The sequence below is a fragment of the Pseudopodoces humilis genome, chromosome 9 (assembly GCF_049639895.1).
Source record: "Pseudopodoces humilis isolate 2021_Gansu_Grassland_sample_001 chromosome 9, ASM4963989v1, whole genome shotgun sequence".
Taxonomy (NCBI): domain Eukaryota; kingdom Metazoa; phylum Chordata; class Aves; order Passeriformes; family Paridae; genus Pseudopodoces; species Pseudopodoces humilis.
Window position 1 is genome coordinate 5764399 of NC_142208.1, and position 13912 is coordinate 5778310.

At 46.3% G+C, this 13912-nt stretch overlaps 2 protein-coding genes across 2 annotated transcripts; both read right to left on the bottom strand.

Moving 5' to 3' along the window:
* Positions 1-5944: 5944 nt before the first annotated feature.
* Positions 5945-13345, bottom strand: LOC148183751 (uncharacterized). Its single transcript, XM_088060025.1, has 3 exons — positions 12889-13345; positions 10826-10890; positions 5945-7470 (listed from the first exon to the last, which is right to left on the bottom strand). Exon 3 carries the CDS (start codon positions 7450-7452, stop codon positions 6070-6072), a length of 1383 nt encoding a protein of 460 aa, XP_087916151.1. The 5' UTR covers positions 7453-7470; positions 10826-10890; positions 12889-13345; the 3' UTR covers positions 5945-6069.
* On the bottom strand, positions 8867-12001 carry LOC106628812 (uncharacterized). Its single transcript, XM_088059720.1, has 5 exons — positions 11202-12001; positions 10826-10986; positions 10685-10752; positions 9660-10250; positions 8867-8899 (listed from the first exon to the last, which is right to left on the bottom strand). The coding sequence occupies exons 1-5, from the start codon at positions 11945-11947 to the stop codon at positions 8867-8869; spliced, it is 1599 nt and encodes a 532-aa protein (XP_087915846.1). The 5' UTR covers positions 11948-12001.
* Positions 13346-13912: the final 567 nt, after the last annotated feature.

Consider the following 13912-nt stretch of genomic DNA (forward strand, 5'->3'; position numbering starts at 1 on the left):
TCTATGTGGTCTTTGGCTAATTGTTCCTCCACAAGCTCTTCAAGTGCCCTGAGTTTTTCTTTACTGAATGGCCACTGATTTACCCAGACTGAATTATCATTCAGCCACATTAACTTTTGGGTGGGGCGCTCCACAGTGTGTGCTTCTAAAAATCCTGGGGCGTCTCAGGAATGGTTAATTTGACTCCTCACTGGGACATTGTGTCTCTGCCCCACAGGGAGCACTTGTAGTCAGTGACAAACAGATGGACACTAGCCAATCTTCCATCCGGACCTTCAATCTGAATGACAGCTTTAGAAATTCTTGCCAGTTTCATTCCTCCGAATACCCTGTATTTTTCCCAACACGGGTTGCAGTTCCCAATGTGAAGACCACACCTTTCCAGGTATGACAGTCACATCTGCCCCAGTGTCAAATAATCCTTATACATGGAGATGCTGTGATTTATGTGTCAGGTTACACCCCATAGTGGGTTTTTTTCACCCACTACTTCTGCCCAGTAGACTCCTGGTGCTTTATCATCTACTGGGACTTCTGTTGGAACAGGGATCACTTGGGCTATTATCTGCCCTTTGGCTACACAGAAGGGTGGTTGAGGACATCTTGCCAAGAGAATGAGGTGTGTTAGGTCTCCCTTACTTGTCATGGGAGCCACCTCAATCTTCATGGGTGTGTGTGCTGTGCCCCCAGTAACAAAATACCTACTATCCAGTCCTGTCATGTCTCGTGAATTTTCCTGCAGGTCTACTCCAATGACTGTCCAATGAGTAGACCTGAAAAGAAAAGCTTCAGCAGTTACAAGTCTGGATCGCTTTTGAGGCTGCCAAACTTTTTTAGGCAAACGTTCCCCACAATTATTTTTCTGTGGTCCCACACCCTGCTTCCCTTCCTCCCCCTTTTTAATTAAAATAGAGGCTTCTCTTATTCTATAGCCTGCTGCATTTATATCATTGCGCTGGGTGGTACTGCGTTCTAGTCCCACTATTTTTGTTGGTTGGCTATTGCTTCTTTTTGATGTTTCTTTTGGTGCTGATTTTGAGGATAGTCTCTGGTGAAGTGTCCTGGCCTTTTGCACTGGAAGCAGATGATACCACCCCCTTGGGAGCTAGGAAGGGGATCCATTTGTCCCCCGGGGGGGGGGGACACCCCTAGCCTGCTGTAGGAGTAGGGGGCAGAGCCATCCCACCTTGCGGATTGTGACAGATGTCCAAGGGAAAGAAGGGGTTGTGGGTGGGGTAAGGGTTGTGGGAGGGGACAGGTGTGTGAAAGGGGTTAAGGGAAGGAGAAGGGGAGTACGATGGAGGTCCCTCCATGTGGCACATGGCCAGCGCCATCTGGACTCAGGCCACATGGGGATGGGGGGGTCATCACCATTAGAAGTAATAGAACATTATAACTGAGGAGTAACAACCAGGGTAAAAGGGTGCAGGGAGATATCTCTGCTAGTCTGCGCACAACTATCAGAGATGGGAGGCTGAAAGAGGCACATGGAACCAGGAAGGCCGCTGTCAAGCTGGGTTTCCTGCATTTCTTGGGCTGTTCCATGTATCTTTTTCAGTTCAGGAGCAGAGAGTTTGGAAAAAGGGTTAGGGGAAACCTATGGAAACTGTGGTGGCTGTCTCTTCACCTCCCTTTCCCTGTTAACCAGTTCTTTCCAAATTAAAAGGAACAATGGAAGATATTTTGAAGCAGATTTGTCTTCTTGATCTGCTTAAGGGTTAACAGGTTTCCGATCCTGTCCCACGCAGGGACAGAATCTACATCTAGCATGTCAAGCTGTGGGAAGTAATGAGACAGCCACGAGACAAAGTGTTTCAACTTATTTCTAGAAATCTTAACATCTGTGGTATTTGAAATGTTCTGAAGTTGGGATTCAAAACTCCTTTGGTGTACTGATAGCTCTAAGCCAATCTTGATGTTAAAAGCTATTAGCACACTCATCTATCCTCTTTCACTGCAAAAAGGGGGACAGCTAGCACTGGCAGGTTTCTGCCAATTTGGCCCCTTTAAATCCAGCTGGCCACCGTTCAGGGGGGGAAGGTGGTGCTGCTTCTCCCCTGCGCCAAGACAGGTGTCTCTCGCAGCAGCCATGTGGCCATACCGGCCAACCCGCAGGTCATGGGGATGCCCATGCTGTGGCCAGCAGGTCACATGTCACTCGCCACTGCTGCCCGCTGGCACTGCTGGTGCTGAGTGGGGGCTGCCCATGCAGCTGTGCCATTTGCCACTGGCACCAGCCCACACCGCGTGGTGCCATACCACTGCTGCTGGCCCGTGCGGCACAGGCTCTCACTGCTCACCCACACCACGCCGCCACTGCTTCTCGCACACTTGCGTGCTGGGGCCTACGCGGGCTGCCACCATGCAGAGCTGCCCACCCATGCGCTCTGTGCTGCTTTGTCTCCAGCCCCACTTGCCCGCGTGCATGGTACTGGTGGCTGGTCCCAGCCCTGCCGTCTGCCACACATTGCTTCTTGTGTGCCTGGGTGTCTTGGATGGTATAAGAAGATTTCTGTGTCCTGGAGTCAACTCTTCCAGGCTTAGAAGAGCTACTGGCTCCTCCCCTGTGAGCTTTTGGCTGTGCAAAAAGCACCTTACCGCTCCAAGGTAGTCGACAAATCCAAGGCTTGCAAAATCCACACATGTGGATTCACAGCCATTTGTGGGGGGCTCTAAGAAGCCCAACACTTGGATGTCAACTGCTATTTTAAAATCCCCCTACCCCTGGGATGGATCTGCCCAGCCACTGTCCAGAAGTGGGGGGAGTTAATAGCAAGGACTAGAGATACAGACAAAGAGGCTCTCTCCTGGTGGGATGGAGTCCCAGGTTTTAATCAGAAGTTGTTCAGGGCTGGAAAAGAGACAGAATCTGATCCCACGCTGCCTTTTGAACAGGGGGAGAGGGGAAGGAAAAACAGGTTACAATCAATAGGAAAAAACTAAAGGGAGGAGTGAGGGGGCAAGGAACTAACACTACAGATCAGAGGGCAGTTCTCAGGAATATACCACGTTTCTTAATACCATACAACAGTCAGACCAACAGTTTTCACAAATGGATCCAGCAAAACCAACAAAGCTGCAGCAGTTTGGTGTGGTGACTCTGTCCAGTAGCATGAGGGTATTAAGTTAAAGGATGCTTCCATGCAAATTGTAGAATTAGCTGCTATTTGATATGCCTTTCAGTTATTTTCACAAGAACCACTTACCATCATAACTGATTCCTCATATGCTGCTAATGTAGTATTCCATTTAAAATACAACAGCTCAGCTGAAAGTGGGGCTTTTTTGCTACCTAGAGTTATTGATGACATCATCAGTGCACCTAGTTCCTACTGGAGTGTAGAGAAGAAACCTCCACCTGCATTTGCTTCAATAGCTGACCCCAGATGCTAAAACTGCCCTTGCAAACTGTGCTCAAGCCCTCAAAATAAGAACAGCCTTCTGTGGAAAAAGGCCCTTTCTTATCTAGAGCCATATTTGGCTTCTTTTACCCCAAATTATATTAGAAGCCACAAAACTGAGAATAAAGCCACCTCTTAAATTCAGCTCATTTGCAAAATATGCTCCTTCATTCTGATAGTTAATGTATGTACTTGAACACCCACACTGCATCCTTTTTTTAAATTATAAGATCTTGCTAGCTATAGAGGATATTTTTGTTGCCTCTAGTTAACAGACACCATGCTTTTCAGTCTTTATAAAGTAATAAAATTTATTTAACTCACCATAGATATAGAAAGAAACCAGAAACATGTTGTAAGATTCTATACCTTTGCAGTAGTCATAAGAATTCTCTAGCTGTTCTCAAGTATAACAACTGTGTAGATATCACTGTGATGACAAGTGTGGTATCAATTACTCTTGCACAGGCCAAGTTATCTCATGACTTTTTCATACAAATAAAGAGGCTTTAGTTGCTTTCTGACAAAAACTGTTGTGTTTAAAAGGTTAAGGGCTTCTTTTCATGCAAAAGTTTTGCCAGTGTATTGGCAACAACGTATTAGTACACTTTATTTAGAACTGACATTTTGATATGGTTTCATATTTAATACATTTGCAAGAAGATCATTGTACAATAGATCTCTACTCTAAGAAGACAAGCAATCCATTCTTTTGTCAATGGACATGTCATGGATTACTAGTATTAAAGATATTAGTATTATAGGTAGACAAATCTTTAATTTTAGCATGGAGGGTTGCAGCCTGTGATAAAGGACTGTCCTGTTCAGTCTTAATCATCATTAGCATTATTAGCATCATTAGCAGATGAAACAATATTGAGCCTGTGTACTTTTCAGTCCTTCATTGTGGAGGCCCAAGGGCCTGTTACCAAAATGCCTCAACCCTGAAGGGGCAGAGGCAAAAGGGGCAAGATGCCCCTCTAGAATAGAGTAAGAAAAGGCCTCCCTCCCACGGGCCTTTTGCAGCCACATGTTGGTGCCTTTTGAGTTCTAGTGTTCTGATAATGTGAGGGGATTGATGTCACCCTTGTTTAGCCCCTGTTTACCATTCATGTACCCTTCCTAGAGTGTTCTTCCTTCCCTTAAGCCCCATTGGTTCTATTTTACCACATTGTTCCACCCCTGTTATCCCTTGGTTCTTCCAACCCTTATCCACTCTCTTGCATCACTTTCCCTTGTCCCTATTGGACCTTGACCCTCAGATCTGCCCCTTTTGCCCCTCATTTAACCCTGTGCCCTTAGCCTGATCCTTGTGTCTCATCCCTGCTCTTATTTGTGTGCTCAATAAACTAGTTGTTGGATTGCAAAATGAGAACCCATCCCTTTGTCTTAAATTGCTAGCATTTTCTATGGTGTGCTCTGGGTCCCTGAGAATGCTGGCCGCTCTCTGGGATCTCTTTGTGGCACACGCTGTAACAAAGTGGTGGCCAAACAAGGACTTTCTCAGAAAGAGGACAGATCGCTGAGAGTGACTGCAATGATGAATCGGCTGGTCCCTCATCACCGGATGTAAGACGTCTTCAGGTATACTACCACCCAGAAGCAGGACCTGAGTTTTATCAGGACTTGCCAAAGGGAGGGTTGGCACCATCCGACGTGGCAGGAGGACTGACTCTGCTGACAATGCCCACAAGACTTTTACAGGACCTGCACCTGGATCCTCTGGAGAGTGAGGTATTGGCAGGGAGCTGCCCAGGATCCAAGCTTCTTTTGTTTAAATCTTGTGGGTGGGCACCCCTTTTCATCAAGGGCAGCCAAGGGAAATGTGTTGTCCTGGGCTAAGAGGGATGTACATGTTAGGGAAGTTCTGATTTTATGACTCGATCTTCTCGAGTGTGGCCCGGCTAGCTCAGTGATGAGGTTTCTCTTCACTCGAGTTTCGAGCCAGCATATGTTTGTGGGGTTCACTGATTTTCTTCAAGAATCCAAGTCTATAGAGCGAGTAAAGAAATCAGGGGGGGACTCTCTCTCTAGTTTGCATTCCACAGTTTATTTCTGTGAAGGGGAATCCAAAGGATGAGAGACAAAGGATTTGGGGTTTGGGGGGTCTCTTTTAACAGGGTTTCTCGGAGGGAGGGAACATCAGAGAGAGAACCAATTATTTTTCTCAGTTAGTACATCTTGCAAACTTTCTACAAATCAAGGTTACACACGCCAAGATAAAAAATAACAGACACTAACTTCTTCAAATGCCCACAAAGGTGTGGGAGTATTCTATACAGAGGGGCAGAGGGGAGAGAGGGGGGGCCTGGTTTCCTGGCAACACAGGGGGGAAAGAAAGGGAAGGCAAGGTAAGCATGCCCTCTCAGCTTCCATAGCTCAGAGGCATTCTGGGACAGGAAAAAGTTACAAACTTCCGTGTAGGAAAGAAGAGTTCTCTTCTCCCAACCCCGTGCTTTCCTGGGCTAAAGAAACTTCAAGCAGCTGGAAATGCCAGCGGGGTCCTCTCTTTACTCTACCCGGCCTCTTGCCGTGGGGCTGAGGAGAGAAACTTCAGTAACCATGGTAACTTGACGCCAGGTAAACAGGAGAAAGAGAAGCTGGGGGGGAATTACAACTAAAAGATGGGAAAAGATACATTTCAGGCTATCAACTACAACATCTCCCCCTAATTTTTTCCAAAAGAAGGAAGGGAACTTGGTTTTACTTCTTCAAACCAAGGGGAAGGGGCTTGGGGTGTATTGGGATTTGGGAATTCCACAGCATTTATCTGAGGTGCAGGAGAAATTAACTTGGTGGTGGTGGTAACACACCAACGTTGCAAAACAGAAAACATAATCAAAACAACAACAACAATTGCAAAAAACCCTAAAACAGTACGGAAAACAGAAGACAGCCATCCCGAAAATCCCCATCCTGAGAAAATGTTTGTAAACCAGTCTTCAGATTGCTGCTTGATGTTTCCTATTAGCTTTTGCATCTTGTCCAGGATGGAACGGACATTCTCACGTCTTGAACTTAGGTTTAAACAGCACAGTCCCTCAAACTCTGAGCAATCATGATTGTGCAGCAGCAGCAAAAAGTCGATAGCCGCCCTGTTCTGAAGGGTGGCTCGCCTGGTTATTTCTTCATCTGCTAGGAGATTACTGATGGCAGTAGAGGTTAAATTGGCCTGTTTCATTATCCAACATTCAAGGTGGCCTAATTCTCCTAAAGCTTTTGCTGCCGCTACCCAGGGTAAGAACACTGAGACGGCAACTCTTTTCCCTTTGGCCCAATGAATAATTTCTTCATTGCAATGTTCGTCAAATTCGCTAACACTGCGTTTCTGTATTCTGGTCGAATTTACAATTTTGTTTTGCCAATTTGCAATATGGGTTTTGTTGGGAGTAAATAAGGAAAGTCTCCCAATGGTACAAGGTCCTCCTACCAGATAAGAGGGGATGCCAGCCCAAGCTCGATCACCACAAATAAAAAACATGCCTTTCTCAAGGATTCGGGGGCGTCCAACAGGGGAGGAATCTGAATTAATGGTAGCAAGGGATTTACACCAGCTGGCAGCTTGAAATTCTTTTTTGTGCTGCCGGAGAAACGTGTATCCTTTAGGGTGCAGAGGGTCAAAATTAAAATGCACACAATAAGTGGCAGGGGATGAACCCAGGACTTCAAACTCCTGTGGTTCTGCTGAGGAGATGGGCAGGTCTTGAGTCCACCCTTGCCAGAGGGTAAATGGATTATCTACAGGGGAAAAGAATTCAAGAGGTCGACCACTTTGCTTGTTTCTAACTTCAACTTTGGAATTGGGGGGGTGGGAATTAACCTTGTAAAATAGGGCTTTTAAATTGGATGGTAGTTCATCAAACTTCGCTGGGATCCCCACCAGGCATGTTGACATTGGATTTTCTGCTGCTGCTGTAGACAAACAGATGTGGTCTTGTTTGAGGGTTTCTGCCAGTGTAACCCATACGTTTTTTCTGGGCTGTGGAACAACCCATGCTTCTGCGGCTGGCATCAGCACAGGGAGGATGAAAATGATCCACAAAACTGTCATGCTGGGGATGATTTCTTCCTAAAATACAGGTTAACAAAGAACAAAAACCATTAGCTAAATTCATCAATAAACAGATTCAACAGCGGAAAGTCAGGGTAGAATGGAGAATCTGGATTTCCTTCTCCACCCAAATACCTGTTTGTTCTTTGAACTTCTGCTACTGAAATATCAGGGGGTCTTGTGGGATGTTTTTCAATGTACGGTTTTACCCACCTCTGTGGGACCCACCGCAAACCCAGGGGTGTTGATACACAAGCGTATCCTCTTCCCCATGTCACTAATTTGTAAGGACCTTCAATTTTTCCACTTTCAGGGTCTCTCATCAGCACTGGTGGATGTTCCTTGAGCTTGTGTTTGCCATGAGGGGAGAAATGCTTAACCACTGGGGGGTTTTGATCTTCCATAGAACAGTTTAAAAAATTGAGAGTGAACAGGGCTTTGCATAATCTTTCCTGTGGTGTTAACTTTACTTTGTTTTTCCATTGATTTTTCAAAACTCTTTTGAGTGACTGGTGTGCTCTCTCTACTATTGCTTGACCTGTTGGAGAGTGGGGGATTCCTGTCTTGTGTCTCACTCCCCATTCCTGCAAAAATTCCTTAAACACTTTGGAAATATATGCTGGTCCATTATCTGTTTTAATTTCTTTAGGGATTCCTAGTACAGAAAAAGCTTGCAACAGGTGCTTTGTGGCATGCACACCTTTTTCTCCTGCATGGGCTGAGGCAAAAATTGCTCCCGAGAAGGTATCAATGGATACATGTACATATTTTACCTGTCCAAATTCAGGGATGTGTGTTACATCAGTTTGCCATACTTCACAGCTTTTCAGTCCCCTTGGATTGACTCCAGCACCCAGGGATGGCAGAGCTGTGCGCTGACAGTGGGGACATGTGGCCACAATGGCTTTGGCTTGATCTCGTTTCAGATTAAACTGTCGAATCAAACCTGGTACATTCTGATGAAACATTTCATGGCTTAATTTTGCCTGTTGAAACAGGTCAGGGAGTCTGGCCAGTCCAACAGGGGCAGCAGCCAGGGAATCAGCTCTGTCATTCCCTTCTGCTATGAAACCAGGTAATTCCATGTGCGACCGGGTATGCATAACAAAATAGGGATGTTCTCGATGGGAAACTGCATAAATTAATTTTGAGAGTAATTCAAACAAAGTTCTGTTTGAGATCTCTTTGAGGACTGCATTTTCTGCTCTGGAAACTACTCCTGCTACATAAGCTGAATCAGTGACCAAATTGAATGGTTCTGAAAACCTCTCAAATGCTCTAACCACTGCTGCTAACTCAGCAATTTGAGGGGATCCTTCTACATAATCAACATCTGTTTCCCACTGCTGCGTCTGAGGATCTTTCCAGGTCATTACTGACCTTCGGGATGCTCCAGAAGCATCAGTAAAAACAGTCAAAGCTTCAAGGGGCTTCTGACTCCTCTTATCTTTTGGTACCAAATTAAATTTTGAATTAAACAATTTGTGTGCAGGGGCATGAACTGAAATCTGCCCAGTAAAATTCTCCAGAGCAATTTGCAGGGTCTCTTGATTCCTCAAGAGGTGCTCAAACATTTCCCTGGTCATCTTCACTGAGGAGGTTTCTTCCTCAGAGAGGCTTAGGGGCAAATGTATACATGAAAAATCACAGCCAGCAAGTTCTCTCATTCTCAGCCTGGCCTTTCCAACCAGCTGGGCCATCAATTCCTGTGGCCTTGTAATATTTTTGGACCGATGGTGACTGAGAAAGACCCACTCAATGATTATCAAATGGTCTTTCTGGTCCTTGTCCCACTGAAAAATCAACCCCTGAAGGTGTGGCAATTTCCCCATTACAATAAATTTGAAAGGCAGCTCTGGATGGCATCTATGTGCCTGTCTCTTCTCCATCATGCTGCTTACCTTCTCTAAAGCATCCCTGGCTTCTGGAGTCAGAGTCCTTGGAGCACTCAGCTCATCTCCCCCTTTCAATAAATTGAAAAGAGGGGCTAGGTCATCAGTGGCAATGCCTAGCCAAGGCCTAACCCAATTCAGTGTTCCACACAGAGAGTGCAAGTCGGCTAAGGTTTTGGGATTGCTGTTAAAAGCTAATTTTTGAGGAACAATTGTTTTTGCAGTGATTTCCAGACCTAGGTATTTCCAAGGAGGCATCTTTTGTACTTTTTCTTCCTGAAGGGTGAGTCCTGCAGTTGTTAAAACTTCGGTCACCCGGTCCAGTGTGGACCAGAGCAATTTTTCTTGGGGGGCACACACTAGCACATCATCCATATAATGCAGGATAATGGCTTCCCCCACCTCAGCTCGCACAGGGGATAACAAGGCAGCAACATACCATTGGCAAATCACAGGTGAATTTTTCATCCCTTGGGGGAGGGATTTCCAATGAAACCTTCTCATTGGGGCTTCTCTGTTGAGGGAAGGCACAGAAAAAGCAAACCTGGGGGCATCGATAGGGTCTAGAGGAATTTTGAAAAAGCAATCTTTGATGTCAATCACAGCCAATTCCCAATCTTGAGGAAGCATGGCAGGAGACGGCATCCCTGGTTGAAGAGGTCCCATGTCTACAATGACTTTGTTAATTTCTCTCAGATCATGAACTAATCTCCACTTGTCTTTCCCTGGCTTTTTAATGACAAACACAGGGGAGTTCCAAGGGCTAAAAGTAGGTTCAATATTGCCTTGGGCCAATTGCTCATCTACTAACTCGTTTAGCGCCTTTAATTTCTCTTTACTCAGCGGCCACTGGGGTATCCAAATTGGGGAATCTGTGGTCCATTCTAGTTTCTGGGTCTGGCGCTTCTCAGTGGCCGCAATCAAAAATCCCGAGGTGTTTTCGGAATTTCAATGCGGACTCCCCATTGGGACATGACATCTCTTCCCCACAGGGGAACCTGGAAATCAGTGACAATGGGGCGAATAGATGCTATTTGCCCATCAGGTCCTTTAATCTGAATGGGTTCCTTTGATATCTTGGCCAATTGGGCTCCCCCTATACCTTGGATGTGGCTAACCATCGGTTGCAGTTCCCATTGTGGTGGCCATCTCCTTTCAGGGATGACAGTCACATCTGCTCCTGTGTCTATCATGCCTGTCATTCCCATGCCTTCACTACCTTTTTTCAAATGGCATGAGATGATGGGTTTGTTTTCTCCCACTGCTTGAGCCCAGTAGATCTGAGGTGCTACATCATCTACTGGGATCCCTGATGGAATGGGAATAGCTTGAGCAATTACCTGCCCTTGTGCCAGGTAGAATGGTGGGTTGATGCACCGTGCCAAAAGGATGAGTGCATCCAAGTCAGCTGAAAGAGTGACAGGAGAAATTTCAATCTCTGGGGGTGTGTTTTTTTGTGTCCCCAATAACAAGAAACTTACAATTCAAGTCGGGGGTCAGTTTTTCCCTCAGCGGGTCAACGGAAACAACCGTCCAGTGGCGAGACCTAAAAAATTGATCTTTCACAGTAAACAATTTGAGAGGTAATTTTGGCTTCCAAACCTCACAACCACTGGTGTTATTTCGGTGGCAGAAGTCAGACCTGTGAGAAACGTCACATTTAAGAGTGTTATCACATTCAATTTTCCCTCCCCCTGCGACTTCTATTCTACTTGTGTCTCTGCGTGGAATAGACTCGCGCTGCGTATCTAGTTTTTTTGGTTCTGAGGACCCCCTCCCTTTTCCAAGTTTCCCTGCCCTTGCTTGTTAGGATATGGCACTTGGCAGAACTTTGCAAAATGTCCTGGCTGTCCACACCGATGACAGGTGAACGCTCCCTTTGGCTTTGCTGGTGATGGCAGAGTAGGTACAGTTGTGGCTGCAATCCTTCCTGGGGTTCTTTGGGAATCCTCAGTCCTTGGCATTGAAGTGCAGATTACATCCGTACACATCTCGATCAAAGTTGTCAAGGTCGGTGGTGGATCTTTCGGCAGCACCTGAATCAGTGCTTTGCAGGCTTCATTCGCATTCACTCGAGCCATTTCCAACAGCAAGTCAGAGTGCAGGGTGGTATTCTGCACTTGTCTTTCAATCTGTACCTTTAATCTATTCACAAAATCTACAAATCTTTCATCAGAACATTGTTTAACTTGAGCATAGGGAACAACAGATTCAGAAAGAGGAATATTGAAAAATGCTTTCTCTGCAGCCTTCTTTATTTTCTCTCTAACTCCTTTTGGCAAATTTTGGGCTTGGTCAATAGGTTCGCTCCAATCACCTTCACCACATAAATGATTCATGGTAATTATTTTACCCGTTTCATCTAAAGCTTCAAAATCACTGCTCAGTAATTCTCCCAAAAGGGTTTTCAACAATCTTTTCCAAGCCCCTTCCCAGAGCAAATATTCTCCTGGGGATAGAAGGCAGGAAAACAAATCCTTCAAATCATGGGGGACCAATTGGTTGGAGGAGAGGGTTGCCTTTAAAAGACTTTTAAAAAATTGGCTTTCCTTTCCAAACTCTTTTGCTGCTTTGCATAATTCCATTTTCAATCGAAATGACATTGCATTCCATTCTGGTAATGTTCCTCCCCTCCCATAAGTTACAGGTGCTGCAAAGAAGGCAGGCTTCTGTTCCTGGTTTGTCTCTTCACCCCCTCCCTTCTCCACACTGTGTGAGCTGGAGGGAGTGACCTGGGAGCCAGCAGCAGAGAGAGGGCAGGCGGGGTTGCAGGGGGGGTAGGAGGGGTCAGGGGCGGGGTGCCTTGGGAGGGAGACACCCCTGAGGGGTGGGGCGGAGGCAGAGGAGGGAGGGTCTGGAGGACCAGGAGGGGGGAGGTCTTGAGGGAGGAAAGGGTTGAGGGGGGGAGGGGCAACAAAGGGATTGTGGGAAGAAGAAGCAACCTGGGGGTTGACCATGTGCTCGCCACCATTTTGAAGTTCCTGGGCCCTTTGTGTAACACTTGGGGGGAGGCTCACCATGTGGTCTCCTCCATTTTGTGTACCCAAAAGACCACCAGGAACAAGAGGAGAGGGATATTGAGGGTAAAGAGGGGTAGGAGAGGGAGCTGGGATGGGTTTTAGGGAAAGGTTTCCAACAGCTTGGCCAGAGCTACTGGAACAGGGGTGCTGAGAGGACTCCCCCAGCTTAGGGTAACAGGGTTGAGGTAAAGAAACAGGGTTATCAGGGTTAGGATTGGATAACTTTTTTTCTTCTTTTTCAATAAGGGTTAGTCTAATCAAAATAAACAAATGGATTACTTTCTCTGCTGAACTATCTCCAGCATTCACAGATTCAGTCAGTTTTGTCCCCACTCTGTTCCAAAAGGAAACAGAAGTTACATCTGCAGGAGACACTTGAGGAAAATTTAAAAAAACCCAATTCACTAATTTTTTCACTTTTTTCTTAGAAAACGGTTTCTCTCCAATTTGCAAAATGCCAATCACTTGATTAAAAATCCCCCTTTGTGCTACAGACAGTCTTGCACCCATCTCTGTGATCTCACCTGTCCGTCGCAGCTATTTCACCAACGGCTCCAAACTGCTCTGCATCCAGAAGTTTCACCTGGGATGGGACTCTTCTCTCACCCACTCCCTCTTCACCACTTCCCCCCTTTGGGGAATTCAGTCTTCTGAATGCTCCTGCCGTTGTCTCGCTCTCAAAAGCAGCCCCTCGGTGCACAGGGGTTCTTGCTTTTCTCCCCAACACGTCTTCCACTTAGAACAGCGAAGAGACGCTTCTGGGGTAGATGTCGTCCCAGCGGTGGTCAGAATCTCACCTTCCGTGGTTCTTCTGTCCCCTTTGTTGAGGGACAGGCCAGCCTCACGTTCTGGGCGTCATCTGACTCGATCTTCTCGAGTGTGGCCCGGCTAGCTCAGTGATGAGGTTTCTCTTCACTCGAGTTTCGAGCCAGCATATGTTTGTGGGGTTCACTGATTTTCTTCAAGAATCCAAGTCTATAGAGCGAGTAAAGAAATCAGGGGGGGACTCTCTCTCTAGTTTGCATTCCACAGTTTATTTCTGTGAAGGGGAATCCAAAGGATGAGAGACAAAGGATTTGGGGTTTGGGGGGTCTCTTTTAACAGGGTTTCTCGGAGGGAGGGAACATCAGAGAGAGAACCAATTATTTTTCTCAGTTAGTACATCTTGCAAACTTTCTACAAATCAAGGTTACACACGCCAAGATAAAAAATAACAGACACTAACTTCTTCAAATGCCCACAAAGGTGTGGGAGTATTCTATACAGAGGGGCAGAGGGGAGAGAGGGGGGGCCTGGTTTCCTGGCAACACAGGGGGGAAAGAAAGGGAAGGCAAGGTAAGCATGCCCTCTCAGCTTCCATAGCTCAGAGGCATTCTGGGACAGGAAAAAGTTACAAACTTCCGTGTAGGAAAGAAGAGTTCTCTTCTCCCAACCCCGTGCTTTCCTGGGCTAAAGAAACTTCAAGCAGCTGGAAATGCCAGCGGGGTCCTCTCTTTACTCTACCCGGCCTCTTGCCGTGGGGCTGAGGAGAGAAACTTCAGTAACCAT